The sequence below is a fragment of the Perna viridis genome, chromosome 12 (genome assembly GCF_037379345.1).
Source record: "Perna viridis isolate PV_CMFRI_1.1 ecotype Kerala chromosome 12, ASM3737934v1, whole genome shotgun sequence".
NCBI lineage: Eukaryota > Metazoa > Mollusca > Bivalvia > Mytilida > Mytilidae > Perna > Perna viridis.
This window is the reverse complement of record NC_142456.1, coordinates 22,253,387-22,275,880: the sequence shown is the minus strand read 5'-3', so window position 1 is coordinate 22,275,880 and position 22,494 is coordinate 22,253,387. Positions and strand designations below refer to the sequence as shown.

The 22,494-nt window shown below is 32.8% G+C and overlaps 2 protein-coding genes and 1 long non-coding RNA gene across 7 annotated transcripts in view; 2 read left to right on the top strand and 1 right to left on the bottom strand.

Annotated features, from left to right (window-relative positions):
• The window catches only part of LOC148601702 (RING finger protein 207-like), a 28,826-nt gene extending 23,866 nt beyond the window's left edge, over positions 1 to 4,960 (top strand). For all 3 annotated transcript variants that reach the window (XM_088556920.1, XM_088556921.1, XM_088556922.1), the window contains one exon: positions 1,962 to 4,960. In XM_088556920.1, coding sequence (XP_088413046.1) covers positions 1,962 to 2,925 — 964 coding nt within the window. In that variant the 3' untranslated portion in view covers positions 2,926 to 4,960. The remainder of the gene's footprint in view (positions 1 to 1,961) is intronic.
• Positions 4,961 to 5,080: 120 nt separating this feature from the next.
• LOC148601701 (uncharacterized) lies at positions 5,081 to 7,984 on the bottom strand. Its single transcript, XR_015917391.1, has 3 exons — positions 7,873 to 7,984; positions 6,619 to 6,782; positions 5,081 to 6,124 (listed from the first exon to the last, which is right to left on the bottom strand). It is a non-coding gene; the product is annotated as an uncharacterized LOC148601701 (long non-coding RNA).
• Positions 7,158 to 21,640, top strand: LOC148601700 (phospholipid scramblase 1-like). 3 transcript variants are annotated; one of them, XM_088556923.1, is made up of 11 exons: positions 7,158 to 7,300; positions 9,405 to 9,449; positions 10,211 to 10,249; positions 10,591 to 10,710; positions 11,617 to 11,700; positions 12,253 to 12,329; positions 15,232 to 15,359; positions 16,238 to 16,358; positions 17,604 to 17,709; positions 18,139 to 18,194; positions 18,619 to 21,640. In XM_088556923.1, the coding sequence occupies exons 2-11, from the start codon at positions 9,422 to 9,424 to the stop codon at positions 18,661 to 18,663; spliced, it is 804 nt and encodes a 267-aa protein (XP_088413049.1). In that variant the 5' UTR covers positions 7,158 to 7,300; positions 9,405 to 9,421; the 3' UTR covers positions 18,664 to 21,640. The 3 variants fall into 3 exon arrangements, with proteins under 3 accessions (XP_088413049.1, XP_088413050.1, XP_088413051.1); XM_088556924.1 differs by lacking the exon at positions 10,211 to 10,249 and having other exon boundaries at positions 7,159 to 7,300; XM_088556925.1 differs by lacking the exons at positions 9,405 to 9,449; positions 10,211 to 10,249 and having other exon boundaries at positions 7,196 to 7,300.
• The last annotated feature ends 854 nt before the right edge of the window (positions 21,641 to 22,494 follow it).

The window sequence follows — 22,494 nt, the reverse complement described above, 5'->3', positions numbered from 1 at the left end:
CCACCTGGGGCACACATCCCAGTTGCTCTGTGGGCAGAGCGCCTTAGCCCCCGGCTAGGGTTCTGAGCACTATTTAGTCGCCTTTTAGGACAAGCTTAGCGCTGCTGCAGATCTATTCTTTTAACACCCGGACCTGCACGGGGCGCACAAACTTAGAGATCAAAAAAGACAAAGACATTACACACAGTATGCTAATTCATTTACAAAGGTAGATAACTCTAATTGTCTCTTGTTACTCAAGATGAAAATTCTGTCCAGTCAATTCTTTATTTACTTATTTATTTAATTTTGAAATAAAAAAATTATCTCTAAATGTACTGTAAAAGCATTAATTTTCACAGTGTACTAATTTTTGCTATTTTCACAGACAGATGAGCGAGAAAAATAGTACCCGGGAAAATGATTTTTAACACTACATAACGCTTATCAATTTTTTGATACCACAAAATTGATACCTGCGAATAAGTGTACTTGACAGAATCCACGAAAATTAGCAACCACAAAAAATTAATATTATACATTTACAGTACCTCTTTCATACAAATGACAAAACTATGGAAAATAGAGTGCATTGGAATAGAGTAACGGTATAAGAAATGTAAATAACCTGTAGATATTAATTTCTTTAACTAGAATAAGTTAAAGTTAAAAGCATAAATATCACTAAATATGAGATGTTAGAAATTAATTATGTCTCCTCAAAGAATAATTAAATAGTGAAAATCGCAAAAGTTCAGAGAATAACCAATCAGAACAGAGGAACTGTAGGTCCCTGGATGTAGTGTGTCTAAATGAAAATCAAAGTACTGGCAGTCCTAATAGTCAAGAGTCTGTTATGCATCTATCATCAAATATAAACATTTATAGTTAACATTTACCAGTATTCATATAGATTTATCAAATTATATCAAATCAGTATATACTATATGTACATTCACAAATAATTGAGGTAACTCCTGACTCACAACAAGGATAAATACAGACTCACATAATGCACAAGGAATTGAATAAATTCAGACTCCAAACATTGGTAAAAAGAAATCATGGGTGAATATTCTCATTTTGACTCATGATTATTATGACTGTACCAGTTAGGAATGAGGGGCCAAAAAGGGAACTTGACTGAAAGTGTGATAAAATTGCACAAGGTGTAATATACTGTAAACATTAATTTTTTGCTTGCTAATTTTTACGTGAGGATATTCACGGGTATCAGTTTCGTGGATTCAAATAATGAATAGTGGTATATATAATGTAAAAAATCAATTTTGCGTTAACCATTTTTTGCGGCTTTCTGTTTACTGCGAGATTAGTACATTTACCGTACTCAAAGGCTAGGATAGATTTTGGAGGTTGTTACTTGCACTGCCTGTTGGTCCACAAGGGCAACTCCACCCAAATCGCTCAGTGGATTTTGATGAAATCTTATAGGAAGGTTGGGCATCATATGTAGATGTGCTTTCAGAAAACTCAAAAAAGGAAATTATCCAACTTGACCATGTTGATGGTTTCACATGTTAAACCTCCTATACTAGCATGACTTCTCCCACACCAGTTATGGGGTTTTGAGTGAGAGGGTAATCAAGGGAACCAAGATTCTAATGGAAATCAAAAGAATGTAATACCAGGGACAAAGACCAGACATGGAAAACACACAAACACAACAAAGAACAGAAAGTAACCAAAATAATACAAAGTAACAAAAGTAAATGTGCAACTCGGACACCACTAAAAACTGAGGGCATGGACCAGGTGCACCGATGTGGTAGGTATCCTCTGCTTTTCTAGAAACACCCACCAAATACTCATAAAAAGTCAAGTCTGGGTAGGGGAAAAAGGGAAAGGAAAACTATGACAGGTTTAACTAATCAGTTTTCATGTTGCTGATGGATACAGAGTGAGTTGCTCACAGTATTTCTTGTTTATTCATATAAACACTTGATCAATTCGTGCTATTTTAGGGTTGATGCTATAAGAACTGCCCAGGAGGAGAGAGAAATTCTAGTTGCCAACAGACCAAATCCATTGGATGAGGAATTGATCAAAACAAAGGGGATGCTGAGAGCTCCCTCGGAGAGGAACAGGAGGGACTCTTCAAAAAGAAATTCTAAAGAAATCAAAGAATTAATGGTTGATATTACTAAATCTGATATGATGTTTAATGATATGGATATATTGAAACCCACTCCATCTGATTCTAACTCTAATGTCAATTTAGAAACAGTCTGCATAGGTTCAGGAAGTAAAATACTGGAAGATGAGAGGCATGATACTAGTGATTCAATTTCACCTGTCAAATCAAAACTTCCCGATGAAAATTCAAAAGATAACTTAAAGAAAGCTTGTAAAAATGAACTAGTGGTTAATATGGATAAAGAAAGTGGCACTCTGAATGATAGTATTGAAAGTTTAAAGCAGGATGGTAACAAAGGCAAAAAAAGCAAGGATACTCTACCATCAATTACAGATATAGAAACAAAAAAACTTACAAAGCTCAAGACTTTAAACAAATGTGAACTTGATATAGACTTGGTGAAAGACTTCAATGAGTTACCTAGTAAGGAACATAATTCGGGGGATACAAACTCTAAATGTAGCAATGGCACTAGCACTAATGAGGTGCCTTATGACGCAGCGGAAGGTGAAGAATTTAGTCTGCCAAAAGATTTTGTAGCTTCCACCGTAAAAGGTTTTGAAACTCAGTGCCTACAAAACTCTCCTGAAAAAGGAGAAAATAAAAGTGTTCAAAGGTCAAGGTCGAAAAGAACTAAACAATTGCATGGTGAATCAAATGTTTCTGTCACAAATAATGTTGAAAGTACCTCAAATGATATTTCTGATGTTCATGTTAGCACTAAATCAACCAAGGGAAGTGTAGGTAGTGATCAATGTCCTCAAGCAATTGTTAATCAGAAAAAAGACTGATGTTAAGGAGGTAGACCTAGGGTAAGGAACATAACTATTAGATTCAGTGATATGTTTGTATCATATCCAATTTCACAAAAGCCTATCAAACTTTCATTTGACACAGAATGAGAGTTGTGTCCCTTACCTTTGGTCTGCCTCCCTATAGGTAAAAAGAAAACAAATTTGGACATGAACTTGTCATGTTACAACTTACTAGCAATTAGCAATACTCTTTCCTTTCTATAATTGTATCAGATATTTTTAAGGCCACAAAATACACAATTATATAATGTTATTGCAATGACTCTCCTTCGTTGTTTAAGTGGCATCATCTTCAGACGATTGGTTTCAGAACAATAACTTAAGTAAAAGTGTATCGATTGTAATTTAATTGTACCACAAGGTTCCACACCACAACATTTAGGCTAGGATTGATTTTAAGGGAATAAAATGTGAATCATTTAGAAATTAGGAGTTATAAAAGGGTGAAAAAAAGGAGTTATTCAGGATGATGACTGATATAAATGTGCAAGAATCTTTTTGAAATTGTGCCACAAGGTGCCATAACACAAAAAAGAAGGTTGAGATTGACTTTTGGGGTTATTTCCTTGACCAATTGGGAATTAAGGTCAATATATATAGGAAAAAAAGATAAACGGAAGGTTGGAAAGGATTTCCTATTGTTTGGAAATTTGTGAAAAAAAACAGAATCATTTTCATACCACCCATCATGAAGTGGTGAGCTGTCACCGTGAGGTATTACATGTATGTGATACCTTCCGAAAAGTTGTGTCCATTTTATTGTTCCCCAATGATTTCCTGGTGATATAATATGTAGTTGAGAACATATCAATGAAGAGCCATAAAATACAGGTTAATTTTAATTTTCAGCAAAAACGAAATTGTAGTTTTTGAGTTTTGAACATTTTGCCGCATCCTTTATTTCACCATTATTTTCCAGGGTATCACTTCATGTTCCTTTATTGCCCTATTTATTAGTATCTGCACAAGTCTATAGATCTTTATGAAATGGTACTTAAATGTTACATATCAGAGGAAGACTGGATTTGATATTACTTGTATTAAAAAAGTTTGAATATGGACTCTTTGGAACTGGATACAGTTCAATTAAATACTGGGGGTAGAGAGAAAAAAAATAAAATAGTGTGTATTGGGTACAGAGTAACCTGAACTGAAAGGATAATTTCTATACTCCCCTGTATTCGAACTTAAGTTACTGTGGGGTATTTGGTTTCACTAAATAAAATGTATTATAGCAAATTTTAAAGTTCCATGACCTTCTTGATGAAATGAAAATGAAAAGGCAGGATAGAAAATTTAATCCTAGCTCCCCCTTCCCACCCAATAATCAAATGGTTGCTCCATCACTAGTTTATAGGCCACGCCAATTAAGTGGACTACTTTTGTTGATCATGGTGTTCTGCTCTTTCTCTCAGTATATCTAAAAATAAAACAGAAATTCAAAAAGAAAAAAAAGAAACACATGAAATGTAATTTAAAGTACTGTACATTTCATTTTTTTTTTGTTTCATAGGCATGTAAAAGCATTGACCGGTGGCACATTTTAGACATGAAGTGCTAGCAATGTGCTGCAGGCAATGCTTTTACACACTAATGAAACATTTAAAATGAAACATTGAATTCCTGAATGATAGTACATTGAGGATGAGAATTTTAAGGAAATTCATAATGGTCAGGCGCGGATCCAAGGACGGGCGTGCCGGACGTACGGTCGCCTTAAATTGAAGAAAAAAAAACTTTTTTTTGCATAAAATCTTGATTTTTCACAAATTTTATCCACAATTTGTTTTGTTTACTAGTATTATGATTCTCCATTGAAAATCAGATCTGAAAAGAAGTAAATACTGTATTCTGAATTACCTCTGTTAGATACTGAAATAATTACATTTGTTCATTGGTGATTTTTTTTTTTTTTTTTTTTTTTTTTTTTTGTGATGATGGGCATTATTTTATAAATTATGTATGATATTTAAATTTAAGATGAATGTGCCAAATATATCTATACATTCTTTGTTTTGTTTGTTTTTTTCCCCGACGCAGTTGGTATAGTTTCGCTTTTTACCCTTTGACCTTAAGGGCGCTCTTCTATGGAAACGCAAGTCACCTGATCGCAATTCTGTTTCCCGATTTTCCAAATACTGATTACTTAGTGGCGCTCGAAAAAAACTGCATCGAAAATTGAAATTATGTGTAATGAGTGAAATGTAGAAACTTAAAGTAAAAAGAACAAAATTTTACTGCGTCGGCTATCGTTTAATTGAAGATAGTACTTGTTATTCCTTGTCTATAGCATATTGAAATTGGGGACTTGCATTTGATTATAACCCATGATCTGGAGGAATTCGTATTATCACAGTCATTAACTTTTCTTTTGAGATGTTCTTCTCTGAAACTAATCAGTACCGAGTGAGTTGTATTAAAGGTTGGTGACAATTATCCTTGATTCCGTGCGAGACTCGTAAGAGTAGTCAAGGACGTTAAAACCCTTTTAGTATTATCCTTGATGAGACTGCATTGATAACCGTGTTAATTTATACGCTGTTCACTCTAAACGTATCTATTATTAATAATGTTTTTTTTTGTTTTGGTTTGTTTTGTTTTTTTCAAAAGAGTTGTTTTTGTCAACTGAACTGCTGTGCTTGAGTTACCAACCCTCCCAGTTTCATTGTGAACCTAATAATTTTATTTTTGATGGGTCACCTGCACATACTTTTTCACCTTATTGTCATAAAGCAGAGCAATTTGACTGTTAACTTGCAAGACGGTCACCGCGCTGCTAAGGGCCCGACCATTTGATTCAAAGGCTGGCTGGCAAATTTTGTAGGGTCAGAATATTTGTTTTTTTTGTGTTCGAGTCATACTTTATTTACAACCACATTAATTGGGGCAAGATTATTTATTTCCATTTTATTGGATGGTGTATCTGGACAAGGGTCAGAACATTTATTTATTTTTAGGAGGTAAACTAGTAAGCCAAAATATTTATTTCAAACTTTTCCAGGCCCACAGTAATATATTTTCAAAACCTGCCCCCTCTCAGAATCAAATTTTCCTCCGTTTACTGAATGTAATTTCTAGTGAAGAACATCTATGACATATGGAATTTGTCCGGTTGGTTATCATTACTACATATTGGTCAGAGTGATGAGATCCATTTCCTTGGAGTTTTATTTTCCTAAAGAAGACAAGTTATGGAGTGATAAACTACTGGTCAAATTGAAAACAGATAAAAACTTTTCATTGCGAAAATTAAAAGCGGAGACACAAACTGACATTTTTTATCTAACAAATAATGAAATTATGGTTTTAAAAAATCGTAATTTTTGCTCACCCCACTTTTCGCAGTCTTCAGTGGTCCAGAGTTTTGTGATCACTTCCATATTGTTTAGGAAACTAATAGTTGTATAATTTAAGCAAATCTATACTTTTATGGAGAGAACAAATTCGGACCATTTACATTTCAAATAACGAAAGCGATAGCTACTATTGTCTTGTTAAGACTTGTGCGACCTTGCGTAATTATATGTAATGCAAATCTTCATCGAAATGTTTTTAATTATTATTGTTCGTTTTTAGTTGTTTTTGTTTTTGTTTTTGTTTTTTTTTTGATAACTGGATACTGAAAGGGGGACTGGAAATTTTTTTAAATAAATATTTTATCATAGTTACCTTGGCACACCCGTAGCTAGGAGTAGTTCTTGGGTTTCTCAAGACCCCCTTAAAAACGAATAAGCACTATTCAAGTCGCGAGTAAAAAAAACCACTACAAATTCCTGCCTACGGGCCTGCTTTGCCTGGAAAACATTGGAAATAAATATTCTGGTCTCCACTACCTAGAAAATAAAAAACAATAAATGTCCTTGTCTCAATATTTACTGTATAGTATAATGGAGAAAAAAAATCTATCCGTATATAATCTGAGTAAAAAAAATCTCATTCCGATTCTGTACTGACCAATACAGCCATCCAGATTATTTGTTATTAAATGTTCGCGCCCTCTTTTTATAGCTAAAACACCTTTATAGATAACGTATATACATACGTAAAAATGATTTATAAAATTTCAACCTGTATTAATAAAGCGGAAAATGACTTGAGAAATAATATGCTAATCTTTAATAAAATGTCTTATAATGAATTTCGATCATATGGTTCTTGTAAATTCAAAAGTATTTCGAAACCCTAAAATTATGAAATTTTAAATCAATGTGTCAAATGATGCTTATTGTGTTTCAAGGTTTCAACCTAGTTATTCACCTCCGTTATGACCCGGTATTTGAACTACCCACTACTTAAGCGATAGAAAGAGGTTTGTGTACCTATCTAGTAGATACAGAAGAATTTCGAGCAGGTGAGGGTTTTTGTTGTTGTTTTTTGAGTGGCATCTTGATATGAACATGTTCCATAGAAAATATAATCAATCAATTAGTTTTACATGTAGAATCGATTTTCTATATATATATATATATATATATATATATATATATATATCCATGGCTTGATCTTGTTGAACGTAAACAAATGTTGATATATAGGTATCTGCTAGCCGATTTTTGCTAAAATAAAATAATATTATAATGGCCTAAATGGGATAGTGGCGTTTTTAGAACTCTGAGGTTCTAACTTGATGAAAATGTAATGTACAGCATGATTTGACTATTCTGCGTATGTTTAGGTTAAATGTCGTCGATCTCTGAATTGAAAATATGTCATTGTATAACAAAAATACAAATTCCTGACATTTTAGCCTCTTTGAAACAACTATAAACAAAATATACACCTTTATATTCTGGCGGCTCATTCCAAGAAACAACAATATGAAAAGTATACCCTCCCCAGGTAGAACTGATTTTATCTGAATATATACACGTTTGGCCCTTGTCGTGTCGTGCCGTTCATTGTCATAATCGGAAGAGCACTTACAATTTGTAACTGGACCGTATGCATGAAGTAACACATACGAAGGACTGCGTGTCCGTTTTACCATTACATTTAATGTGTATAATAATACACATACACGCCTAGATGAGTATTTTGACAAGGTGTAAATAAAGATTACATTCCGGTATCAAATTGTAAATATATAAATCCGTTTGACGATTTATCGTAATGGCCACACATAAATCAATCTGTCTAAAGCTGTTATTTTACTGACTGTTGGGTAAGATTGGGTTGTTGCCTCTTTTGCACATTCCCCGTCCATACCGGCCAAATACAACAGATAAAGAGTATGTTTCTTGCCATCAGAATAGACAAAGCAACAAACTTCCCCGAAAATAAGAGTGTTTAAGCAAAACAAATTTAACGCCATGTCAATCGAAACTGTACAACATTGCTCTTCAGATAACATTATAAGCAGTACACAAACGTCAGAAATGGTTGTATCAAAACGAATTACTGGGTTTAGATTTTCCGAAACAGTTTTAGAGCTTGAAAGTTTGAAAAATATACAAAGATTTCAACAACTTCTAGAACAACAAACGACGACTGTTTTGACAGCCGTATTCGTTTTCATAAGCTTGGTAAATTAGAAGTACCACATACATTGTCTTATTGAATAACGTGAAATTTTGAATGAATGCATGTAAACGGCCAATAGAAAAGGGGGGGGTAAACATGCTTGTCCCATAAGTGGCACAATTAAGTTCGCGAAGTAAATGCGTCATATTATTTTTGAATAGGAACATTTTCTATACATATATTTTATTTTTAACTTTTTTTTTATTTTCATCTATTTTAAAAGTGTTTCATTTCGGGAATTAAATCCAAAAGAACTAATCTCTTTTCCAACCGTGATAGCTGTACTTTTCTCAGTAAGCACCCAATAAGTCTCAATTGATTCATAGTTGAAGTCATTATTCGACCGCAAAAAAATAGGTCTTATAATGGTATCACCCTGGCGTAGTCGCCGTTGTCGTCCGTTGATTTATTTACGAGAACATTGTATAATGGACATTTCGGAGGGCCCTTTCTTTAAAGGTTTATGCCCCCCCCCCTTCATTGGGAATATGGAGGCTTAAAGAGGGAAAATATGTGTTATCAATAGAATCGATAGAAAATGCGTATTGTTGATCCATTTTTTTATGTTTCGGATGTGAATCTGATCCCTTTGAATTCCGTTTTTGAAAATTTTAGACAGGATATGGTTATCTTGAACCGTTTTGGAGTTAAAGGGGTACATAATTCGACCACGCCCCCAAAAAATCAACTTTTTGTTTTTTAATATTTTTAATGAATTTTCAAATTTTGCGTCCAGTTGTTGTGTCCATAATGAATTGTAGGTCGCAATGCTTTAGTGTGTCAAAATCTAATATTGTGCAGCATGCACTTGCCCCAACCGTTCATTTTTCGACCACTGTGGTCGTATCACGCTGCGCTCCTCGAAGCTCTTTATTTTTATCTATCAAGATTTCAGCTAGCACTTAATATCGAATTTGTTTTTTTTTCTTTTTCAGATTGAACGTTTTAAAAAATGTCAGGACCCGTAACTTCACAGCCAGGTTAGTAAAGATATTTCTGACTAACATATACATTTAAAATCGTCTGAAAAATGATGAAAAGGGATCGTAAATATGAAAGGATTTCATCATTAATAATTTGGAAAAGTTAGCGGCGTCTACACCGTAGGGGCGATCGTGAATAAATATGGATTCCACGATCCTTATAGGAAGAGGAAGATACATAGGCATCTGCTGTTAAAGGACTTGGACTAACCTTCCCTGTTTTTTTTTTTTTTTTTTTTTTTTTTGTTCACAGAAAACGGATGTACATTTACGTCGATTTTAACACCCTCATAAAAGCCCATTACCAACTATTTTCCGGTTTGGAAGATGCGTTTCTTAAATCACAGAACGCGAAAAATCATGTTTGGTAAGGGTCGTAACGATGCTTCTTTGGAAATTTCAGACTCAAAGCATTTACAATCTTAATAATTTCCTTAGACATTTGATAGATGACTATCCAGGCTGTGTGTATAGAAAAAAATATGTCCATCAATTGTTGTTTTTGATTTTTTTATCGAGGGCATAATATATTGACAAGGGGGTTAACCAAGTAAATATTCATTATCGCCCTGACCCAACAGTGCTGGTGACACCGCATTTGTCTCTTTGTTTTTAAATTAATTTTCATAATGACCAAAATAAATTTGACGAATCAAATATAACGTTAGATTAATGATAAAATCTTTCACTGTGTTATTTTTTTTTATTATTTTTTTTTTGTTAAAGAACTAAAGGAACACATTTTCTTCTTATGTTAGTGCTAAGTGGACATCGATTTATTGGATACTCTACTATTGGTGAGCCAATTCTGCTTTCGCCTTGTCCTGCCCAATTTGCTTTGATCAGTTCAAAATTCCAAGTCGCACACTTGTACACGTTATGGCTGTAAATAATCACAAACTATCGGATACAAGACTCATGCACTATGCTAAGTAGATCAATGCTTTGTAAGACGCAACCAATGAAATGTATAGTTACTCTGTTTTTGTGTATGCATAATATAGTTAGGACATGAAAACAATAGTATATTTATATTTTTATTCCATATGTAAAGGAGATCCTGTCTTCTTTCATACTACATTTAATGCTATTTTCTTTATGATCGGTTACATGAAGTTTAATTAAAACTTATGTTTAGGGCAGGAGAAATTTGGTTTGGGACCAACTGGTGCTGCACCGCCAGGATGTCCCCCAGGACTGGAATACCTTGCTCAGATGGACCAAATATATGTTAACCAAAAGGTGGATTTACTAGAAAGTAAGTGTACCAGTTTGAATATATTCATTTTCGTATTTTTAAAATTGCAGTTAAAGGCATTTTTCATGGCGGATTTAAACAAAATGCAAACGATCTTATAATCAGTATTATACCTTTACCCCTTTCAAGGATATCATCGACTATTTTGAGTGATTTAATGTATAAAGACAGTTGTTGAAACTTCGGTGCATACCAGGGCTTCTTAAGCTAGACACTATTGAAGGCCTAACCTCTTAGTTGCTAATAAATGAAAACAGATTCTCCAACATATATTTTATAGTTCGTTTTATTATTGTGTCCCAGGTTAAGGAAGGGTTGAGCGCTCACAAACTTGTTTAGCCCCGCCACACGCTTTATGTGCCTGTCCCAAGCCAGGAACCTATAGTTTTTAATGTTCATTGTTACTCTTTTTACGTGTTTTATTGGTAGTGTCGTTTTCGTCTTTCAGTTTAAGAATAGTTTTACTTCATTTATTTTTAGGCCTTTTACAGTTTCCTTTATGGTATGGGTATTTGCCGGTCATTGAAGACCGTGTGGTGACCTATAGAAGTTCGATTATTCTTGACTTTCGGTGGATGACTGTCTCAGTTGGTATAGCACCAACAGGGCCGTAGCCAGGTTTCGGAATGGGGGGGTGCGAACTGATCACTGATAAGCAATTTTACTTGGTTATCTGTTATGATTTCTCTTTAAATACAGGCTAAGATGTAAATCAAAGTTTTTTTTGTTTTTTTATGGGGGTATGTGCGACCACACCCATCGCTACGGCCTTCACCGATCAATTACTTAGTATCCAGTACGGTTATATTCATTTCTAGAATTATTGGATTTGATGGTTTCCCTCTTCACAGATGTTTCAAGACTGTGCTGTTTTGTGAAACATTAAAGTATATGTTTTTTTTTAAGTTTTGACCAATACAGCACTAGAGATACCTAACCGATACAGTATAGAAAACAGTTCTGGTCAGAGAGCTTACTTTGCACAAGAAGGTATTTATATAACAATTAATACAGTGTATATGCACATTAATTTGTGCATTTGTCATACATAATTCTTTATGGTAAAATTGTCTTCTTTGATTTCGTCAGGGAACGTTCCCGGTATGTAATTGTCTTTTTCAATCTCTTGAAAAAACGGTTCGACCAGAGGCCTTCCTTAGTTTCCTTTTACATTTCCTTCTCTACATCTACGTCAGTTGGTGTTTCTTACAGAGTTCTAAAAAACAAAAAAAACAAAAAAAAAATAGCCCTAAGCAACACCAACTGACATAAATGTAGAGTAGGAACTGTAAAAGGAATCCGAAGAAGACCTATGGCCGAACCGTTTTTTTTTTTTTTTTTTTTTTTTTTTGGAGAGGTTAAAAAAGACAGCTATATATATATATATAATTCAACTAAAATGTTTACATGACATAGACAACGGACAAACTATAGAAAATTTCCGAACAGTATCTCGAACTTTTTATTCAAGTACCTTAAAAATGGTATTTAGATATGTTCACACGCACACTGTATATTAAACTGAATAAATATTTATTTCAGAGTCCGAGTGCTGTAACAGAATATGTTGTGGTCCAAACAGAGGTTTTATGATGCATATTACGACCAATGACGGAGCTGTATGTATTTACTTCCACCAAACTAAATCTGTATATGCAGAAAAAAAGCAAAGAGGGTCTAATCCTTCATACTCATTAAAAAATTTGTAGATAAAGTTTGGAAAATGATCTTTGATGCCTTTTTAAATATATTAAATACATTCCTTATAGTAAAATTTCTAATGAACTAAAATCCAAATTGAATAAAATGGTTTATCAAAAGCGTTATGTAAATTTGTGGTCGACTTTAATGATGTCACAGTACTAAAGCAGGTTACACAAAATGACTTGGTTTGCTCAAAGAAATGTCAAGTTGACATAAATTATGTCAGATCCTATTTCAATTGCTGTTTGCAAATAAAATATCTTTAAACAACGAACAGTTTGTGATGTATACTGGTAGAATATATCAAACTGACACAGATTTATATTTGTTTGATAAGCTACCAACAAGAAGGTTGTAGATGTTGTCAAATTACATTGTACTTATATCTAGGACATGCAATAGAGTACACCTTTTCTCAGAAAAAAAGTTACAGAAGTGTCTTTCATTTCACTAAGTATCGGAAAGCTGGTTACCAATCAAATGAAATTGAAGTGCTTTATTCAGTTTAAAAATCGTATCATTGACCGCTATTTCTTTCAATGATTCATTTTGTGCTTGTTATATTAGTAAATAATGTATTTGAACACATACATTTGTATTACAAAATTTAGAATAAGATAGTGTTGTTTAGGTCAAAACTAGTATAAAATATGCAACTCAGCGGAGAATCCAGAATATCAGAATAGAGGAGTTAAATAGAATAAAAATTTTTGAGGTAGAATTTGTGAAAAATCAAGATTTCATTAAAAAGAAAATTATTTTTCATAGTTTTAGTGGGCGTACGCCCTGCACACCCGTCATTGGACCCGCGTATGTAATGTCTTTTTCAAGACTTTTCAATGAATAGAATTTACAAGTACTCAATCAAGACACAAACTGTTTCTTTAATTACGACTCCAGCTAAGAATCGTGCAAAATGTGATTCATGGGTAAATAGCCTACATATTTTTTATTTTTGATATTTCGTTTGAATTGCCATTGTAGACAGACATTAACATTCAGTTTTTCATATAACCCGTGTTCTTAGGAGATAAAAATTATATAGAATGCACTGTAGATTTCAAAATTAAGGGAGATAACTCTGTAAATTACACCCAAATACAATAGAATCTACTGGATTTTCATTGTGGATTATCCCCTAAGAGCAGGCAGATTTGAATGAATAATTACACATTTCATAGTATAGACCCATAAAATAACTTATTTACAGAAATAAAAATATGTAGCCTTTTTTTGGGGTGTATCACATTTTTCAGATTTTGCATGATTCTTACAAAGACAGTTACTTAATAACAATAACAACAGATTACATTTTAATTAAAGCTGTCTCTTTTTAACTTCTGTGAATTACTAATGATGAATTATTGGCTAAAAGAAAAATCCCGAAAATGATTCAAATACGTCAGAATTCAAAAAGGCATTGCCTAAAACAGAGACGTTTCAATCTAGTACTGTACTTTTGGCAGATCAAAGGTAATGTGAAAAACAGGGACGCTTGAAAAAAAAATGAAGTGACGTCTACAATTAAAATTGCACAATTTAAATGTCCTAAGTTATGCCTACTTTATACACTCGGCGTTCATATGACTATTCAAAATACCATAAAATCAATTATATACAACTGAATGTATTTTATCAAGCCATATGATATTAACCCGTTTCATAAATTATGTATAACTACTAGAGAAAAGAGCCATTTAAAAAAATATTAACTGAGCAAGTATGAATACGGGGGAAAAGAACCGACACGGAATAACGAGCCCAAAATGAACCAGGCTAAATATTGATACACGTCGCTAATTTTGTCTATAAAATCTAAGTTGTTTTACAATTTTGTTTACTTAAAAAATTGAACAATCTGAAATAAATTGGATATTCTAGCTGTATTTGTACGCCAAGTATTTGGAAATTCTAGATGTATTTGTACGCCTAGTATTTTTTTTCTCTATTTTACTCCACTGGTTAACAATTTATTTTCAGATGTTTCACCCTTTCTGATTGGATAAAAAAATTGTGCCCATCATCTCATCGACCGACTTTGTAATGTGGTCGTTACGTCATCAACCTTTTTTTCTGATTTGCTCCTTCGATTTTGATACTAAAATTAAATTATAAAGAATAACTGTAATATTTTCCGGTCTATTCGGACAACCTCAATGCCCGTGGTGCACATCTGAAAATAAGTTGCTACGCAGGTTATTTAGTGTGCACCACGCGATTGAGGTTATTTCCTCATAAACCAAAAAATATAACAGTCATTGCTTAAATATCGGTTTCAAAGAATGTGATTATTTTGTCATATTTGCCCGTCTGCGTGAAGTCCTCAGACAAATGGCACTGGTCCTCAAATTGGTGTGGTTGGCCTTAGCGTTGCATCAGACAAATGAAGTTATCAGCCGCCCATCACGATTGTCCATGTATATAACACAATCTCAATATGAAGAAAAAAATCTGTAACTCAATATTATAAAACAGTAGCGCAAATTGTTCACAATAGCTATAGGAGAGATTTGTTATTAACAGTCCTTTTTCATATTTACGAAATGCAAGCCATTTTATCAAGTTTTTTTCAAAGGAACTTTTCCCACCAACACATGACTTTAACTAGGTAGCTGAATGTTTTAAAATAAGTTATCTCTTCAATCGGACAGTAAACCAGTGTATCGGGTTGGGTATTTACTTCCCTTTGCTCAAAATTGAAAAAAAAAAGAAGTCAAAGTCGGGAATATGAAAAAAAGTTCTATTTGATTGAAATGTGCCGAAAACAAATAGAATAGTAACGGTGCGTTTTTAGAATAATGTGATTTGTACATTTAGGAAGTGATCCGTTGTGAACGTGAGTTTAAGTGCTGTGCTGGATGTTGTTGGTGTGCTGATGGTTACTGTGGATGGGAAATGTCTGTTGAGGCTCCTGTTGGCAATGTTATTGGATACATTAGACAGCAGTAAGTGACAGTAACAGTAACAGTAAGGCCTTCTCAATTTAATCCGAAATTTATACTGATTAAACCCGAAGATTAGTTTGAATGTATTTAATTTGACACTTCTGGGTACATCTGTATGTTTTTTTAATAGGAATCAGAATCTTATATTTTGTGCTAATTACGAAACTTAAAGTATTAAGATATTTAAACGTCATATTCGTAATGTCACATATACACGTAAGAAGTTGCTTTTGACAAGATTGTAGTCTTTTCTCTCTATATACAACCACATGTACTTCTAATGCTTTGAAATTGGAGACTCCTGAAAGCAGAGGGCCACATGACGAGACTTAATTACAAGCCTTGTACAATTTACTTAGTAAATGTTGCTTATATTAGTTGTTTATCGCTATTTTGTTTAAAATCTCTTTGATCTTGCTATACGTATTTTCACGTAGCACATCGCCGAAAAAAATAGTCCCGAAAGGAAACTTTGCAGCATTTATAAAACTTACATATTTAGGTTAGGAAAACTGCAAATTAAAAATAAAATCCAAACTAATACTTTACACTTCAGCAAAACAGGGGTAAACAGATCATTTAAATTTTTTTTCAACTCCCTCTCGTTGGAAAAAAATAATAAATAAACTAATAATATTGCATGAATCAATTATAAGTAGGCCTTACCAATTGTTTCCTGGTAAAATTTATTTTATTTTTATCGTCAATTTCAAAATTTATAACGTCTCACTACTTACTTAAACACTGTAGCAATACGATAATTTTCATTCTCATTCGACTAATTATCGTATAGCAAGATCAAAGGGATTTTAAACAAAATGGCGATAATACAATTTATTATAAACTGTTCACGTTAAAATTAATCATTTTAATTCCAGCTCATCGAAGTGGAAGTTACATTTAACATTGTATGATGCCAATAGACAGAAACTATATGATATCTGGAGCAAGTGTTGTCCATGTTTCTGTATTTGTTGTATTGATGATATTAATTTCTATGTAAGTAAATGTTCAGCTTATGCTGTTATTAATTTCTATTTAAGCAAATGTTTGACATGTGCTGTAAATATTTTTTTATGTAAGAAAACGTTCAGCGTGTGATATTACTATATTTTTATAAAACGTAAATGTTCAGTATGTGCTGTTACTAATTTTTATGGAAGAAAATGCTGAGCATGGCCTGTGTTGTTACTAATTTCTGTGTAATAAATGTTCAGCATATGCTGTTACTAATTTTTATCTAAGTAAATGTTCAGCGTATGCTATTACATGTGAGAGAATAGTAAAAGCTCAGTGTTACCGTTGCATTGTTGTGTAAAGTGAGGTGTGCAGACGTGAAATTGTACCTCACGTGTACGATGATTTTGACCATCCGAATGATTTTATACACGTCACATCAATGCACAACTAAAGCCAATCAAAGAATTTACTTGGATGTCGGGGATATGCAACGTTCACGACTAACATCCAATCAGATTACAAAGTTTGAACATCGCATTAGTTCAATGAATTAATGATGAATCATAATCTAAATTGTTTAATGAAACTGAGTAATCTGGTTTGATATTAACCGATGACCAGCCTGACGTAGTACACAACCTGACGTACGATTGGGTTCATTGTGCATGGTTGTGAAGTGTAACTAATCATCTTTAGATGGATCCATTCATCGTGAGGTACGATGTCTGATTCCACGTCTGCGCAGCTCACTTCTCACAACAATGCAACGGTCACACTATTTTTTTACAGGTTGTACGAGCTGGTTACTAAGTGATGGGTTTACTGGGGTTTGCATGTTATTTGATTTAAGGAGGTAGATATAGGGTAAGGGACACAACTCTTAAAAATCATTGGAACGTTTGTATTCACCATTTAACATCAAAATCTTTTAAGCATCAAAGTAGCTTGGAGTGATTTCATTCTGTTTCAAAGGAAAGTTTGAAAGGCTTCGGTGAAATTGAATAAGACACAAACATATCACTGATTTCAAGAGTTATGTCCCTTACCCTAGGTTTACCTCCTAAATTTCACTTTATTATTTACAGTTTAGTGCTATGGTAAATAAAAACTTGAAACTTTATGAACGGTATATTACCGAATAGGTTGGATTACAAACCATTGTGATACATACTAAATGTTACCTATATAAGTTAAATACAAGCAAAGACTCAAATTCGTGCATTAGGCATATGTAGATGTTTAGTGACTGCAATGTGATTGTTTGCTTTCTATTAAAATAATTAGATACATGACCCGAACAACCAATCCAAATTGTCACCACGTATATATAAGAAGTGGGCTGGATGGGTTAGAGAATGCTGTACCCGAGCTGATCTGCTAGTTTGTGAATGTAAGTTAATGCACGGTGTTGTTAAGGACTTATTAATTTCCGTAACATTTTTTTTACCTTTAAATAGAATAATTGTTCACATAAAATGATGACCAAAGATTGTAACTGCCATGATATGAACATTTGTTTTAATTTACAACACAATTTAAGTCAAATGTTTTATCTTTAATTACGATTTTGGGGTTTTATATATGGTTTTTAAAGATGTACATGTTGTATTGAAATTAGGTTACTAATTATCAAGGAATTAATATTTATTCTTTTTCGTCAATATGTTCAATATCAAGGAATTAAATATAAAAAATTAATAGAACAAACTGCAGTCTGTAGATGTCGGATGAAATAGGTACCTCAGTTTCGAATGACTAAGTAATTCTAATGGTTTGTTTTGTATAATATCAAGTTCCTTATATTTTTATATCGTTACAGTCCCTGGTATGAATGTTAGAGACAAAGCTTTGTTCCTCTGCACAACCTTTATGATTGTAAGCATTGACTTTTTACAACTCTTGTAAATTTAAGCGGTTTCCGGCTTATAGATAATTGCTTGTATAGGGCCTATTTGAAGTTGATTCACAGTTAATTGGTCAATATGATGAATTTTCATCAAATTTCAAGAGTTATGTCCCTTACCCGAAGTCTACCTCCTTAATTGCACCTAAGCGCAAAGAAAATGACATTATTTGCTTCATACTTTCTTTTAGCTAAACAGAAAAACATTCTATTCCAAAAACCAATTTTCAGAGCTAGTTTAATATTTTGAATTCTTATGATAGTGTCAGTATAGTATAGTATATTTGTCCATCAATATTCTCTCGAAAACTCGCATTTAAATAGTGTGCATACCCTTTTCACAAGTAATGATGGCTTTAAGCTTTGAAATGAAACATTTTTTTTTTTATTTTGCAGGATGTAATGGTGTTTGAACCACAGAAGAAGAACAACAACAATTAGAGCGCACGAAAAATGACCTAGAGTTCAAGTCACATAAACAAGTGGTCTTTTGTTCAAGCCATATGAACGAATGATGTAAACTTATAGTCATATGAACAAATGACGTTTAGTTTTAGCCATATGAACAATAGTACCCACTACGTACATGTATCTAGAACTCATTGATACCTGACCTTTCTTTTGTGATGTTTGTTATTTAAACCTGACAAACATCACTCAATACAAAGTTGTGTCTTAAAACTTCATCATCGTATGTTCCTTACCGACCTTAAAAGGCAGAAATAGGTAACTGTAGTTACTGTCATCTTGGACAGTGTACCAATTTTACAGTATTTGGATCGTGTAAACTTGCCTTTCTGTCGTATTGTGTGTATCGTACATCGTGTATCACACATCGTATAACGTAAATATCGTACATCGTTCAGGTGGTAAGTTTACAGGATCCGAGTACTGTATGTACAATTTAGTTATATGGTTTTAAAGTACTGGAAGATTTGAAAGGTATTAGTGTTTTATGCTTTATTTTAGCCTTGATCAACTTTCAAATATGAATTTTTTAATGATTTTTATAACAAATAATCAACCTTGTGTGGTGCAATGTCATGACTCTTACAATACGAAGAGGTCTTACACTTAACCAAACTATCATGCATTCTTTTACGTTTACAAGTTATTTGTTTGTTTGTTGTATTGTATATTGTCTAGTTAGAATTATAGTTAGAGATGTTTATCCGAAAGTTAATTTTTGACATACCGGCAGAACTTTCATCCAGTCTCTCTCCCTCTCTTTGATTAATTCTTCCATTTTATAACTTTTTTTCTACTGGAAAAACTTGTTTAATGAGTATGACTCTAATTTTAAATAACATTTTTATCGTAATGTTGCCAGTCCACACTTATTAGTATAACTGTACATTAGGACTGCCAACGCTTTTTATCAACTCACTAAAATGCATGTTTAACTTAGGATCTTCATAAAATCAGGCGTCGATTTCACAAAAAGTCGTAAGTGTAAAATTAATCGTAAGTAAAAACGTCACAACCTAAAATAGCATTGTGACGTCATAGTTTACAATCAATTTCACACTTCGACTTTTTGTGAAATTGATACCAGTATTTCATTGGAACGCCTACTTCTGTTTTCTTGTGTAAGTATGGTTTTTTTTTGTTAATTTTCAATTCGTGACCTAAATTTTACTTTTGCTCATATATAGAATACACAAATTCTAGTTATGATGCTCATGTTTAATGATTGAAAAAAACTTGATAAGTCTGTGTTCCAGTTTCAACATACCTGCTATTTACATATACGTATTAGCCAAACTTTAACTACGCTTTATGGAGGTAGACATAGGGTAAGGGACACAACTCTTACAAATCATTGCAACATTTGTATTTACCATTTTACATCAATCTCATGTAAGCATTAAAGTAACTTGGACTGATTTTATTCTGTTTCAAAGGAAAGCTTAAAAGGCTTCGGTGAAATTGAATACGATACAAACATATTAATGATTATAAGAGTTGTGTCACTTACCCAAGGTCTTCCTCCTTAGACTTTAACACATAGTAATTAATCAGGAGATAAAAATATTAATTTGTTTACTTTGCGCTGCAGTAGTTCATATAATGATCTTTAGAGATTTACTGTGATATTTTGGCCAGTTTCTTATATTTATTAGAGAAGATTTGTTATGGTAAAGTGCTTGATTATGTTTCCATCCAACAGAATATTTAACGCCTTTATTTTAGTTACCGAATACATTACAGTAAATAGTGTAATAAATTTAAGTAGATACACAAGCAAATGTGCCACACATGAGAATCATATGTTTGGCATCATATAATTATCATATAAATCGAGCATCATATGATAATCATATATTTTGGTATACATATGATTATTGCATGATTATCATATGATAATCATATGTTTTTCAGAAACATATGATTGTCATATGTTTTTAAGCCCAAATTACCATATGATAATCATATGACTATCATACGAGTCGAGCATCATATGATTATCATATGTGGCACATTTGGCTGTGTAGAGTTTGTTTTCCTGTGATTGAATTATCATACCTGATGAAATGTCTTACACTGGACAATTTAAATAGCAGTTTTGATAAAAATTAAGCAGGAGGAGATTCATGCATGTCAGAAACCGACCGAATTCAGCTGTATTTCTTGTTCAACAACCGTTATAGGTCACATTATCAGTCTTGGTCTTTCATTAGGGTGTTGCACTTTCGAGATAAAATATATATATAACATAAAATATTGCACCTGAAGACCAAAAAATAAACATTGTTTATTCGATAGGTTTTTGTAGACCACGAATGCCCTGTACCATAAGCAGTGTCTGAACTTTATTTGGACTGGCACTTAAAGTAGATTTAAATTCCTATTACTTCATAGAATTTAAATCTTATTTTGGTGAAAAATATTAATTTCTTTTGTCAATTGTCCATGCAACTTCCTAAGGAATTTCATCAGATTATTCCCATTGAATCAAGAGAAGGCATATTTTTTCCTAGAAGTTCCTACATCACTTCTTGTAACTGTATCGTTTTAGATGCAAGTAAAATCAAGTCCATAGGTGAAGTAAAAGGGGTTTTAAGGAGGTAGACCTAGGGTAAGGGACATAACTTATAAAGTCAGTGGTATGTTTGTATCATATTCAACTTCACCAAAGGCTATCAAGCTTTCATTTGACACAGAATGAAATTAATCTAAGTTACTTTGATGCTTACATGACATTGATGTAAAATGCTAAATACAAACGTTCCAATAATTTTTTAGGGTTGTGTCCCTTTCCCTAGGTCTACCTCCTTAAAAAATAAGATTTTTCCTTTGATCCTATTTTAATAAGATTACATGATTGAAATACCATAAAAAGCTGTGTGTTTTTTTATTAATATTGTTTGTTGTATGAATGTAATTGTTTTCACGAAATAAAGTATTTTAGTTGAAACTTTTTTATTCTTATTAAAGCATTTCTTTTATTAGTCCAGTTACTACTGTGTATATTGTTCTACAATCATCTCCTTAATTTAGTTAGCTACTGTTTTGGGTTTTGTAGGATGTTTATACACATCACAGAGGTGTGTAGAATCAGATGTTCCCTTTCGTAATGTATTACCAGCATAAGAGGTAGTTGTACTTAGGCCTAAAAAACAGACCCTATTTTTTTGTGCTTACCCGGAAGGTTTTTTTGCCATTTGACAAGTACATATGTACTACTAAAGTGACCGTGTCTCAAAAATTAAAACAAAAGTCTTGTCTACCTACCAATACTTCTTTTTCTACGACCTTTGTCCAGAGACATTTGGTTTTCGTATAAAAAAACTTTGATAATTAGTTGGTTGTTCAATGCAAATTTTATAACGAGGTTTCAAACACATAATGAAAGCTGGTATAAATTTTGAGTTGTATAGCCAATAATGGCTGGATATTCGAAATTTTCAAAAATACGAGAGGCATTAGACAAGGGTGTCCTTTACTATTTGTTTTATCTGTGGAAATCATGGCACAACGTCTATGAAACAATAATAATATTAAGGTTGTAAATATAAAAATTGATGGTAAAGATCATAAAATTAGAATTTCACAACTAGCAGATGATACAACTTTTTGCAGTTCGAAAAATGAGGTTATCTCAGCGATGAATGAAATTTTGAAATTAAATGAAACAAAACAGATGGCATATGGGTCGGAAAATTGAAATCTTGTAAAGATAAGATCGCAGGTATTAAATGGACCGAAGAATCGGTAAGAGTATTAGGTATATATTTTGGACATAATAAATCCAAATGTGAAAAACTAAAT

Excerpts from the sequence above, each read along its gene's own strand:
- LOC148601700 (XM_088556923.1), top strand. The coding sequence starts at position 9,422 with ATGTCAGGACCCGTAACTTCACAGCCAG. Across the intron at positions 15,360-16,237 it reads ATTGGATACATTAGACAGCA|CTCATCGAAGTGGAAGTTAC; the intron begins GTAAGTGACAGT and ends TTTTAATTCCAG. Across the intron at positions 18,195-18,618 it reads TCTGCACAACCTTTATGATT|GATGTAATGGTGTTTGAACC; the intron begins GTAAGCATTGAC and ends TTTATTTTGCAG.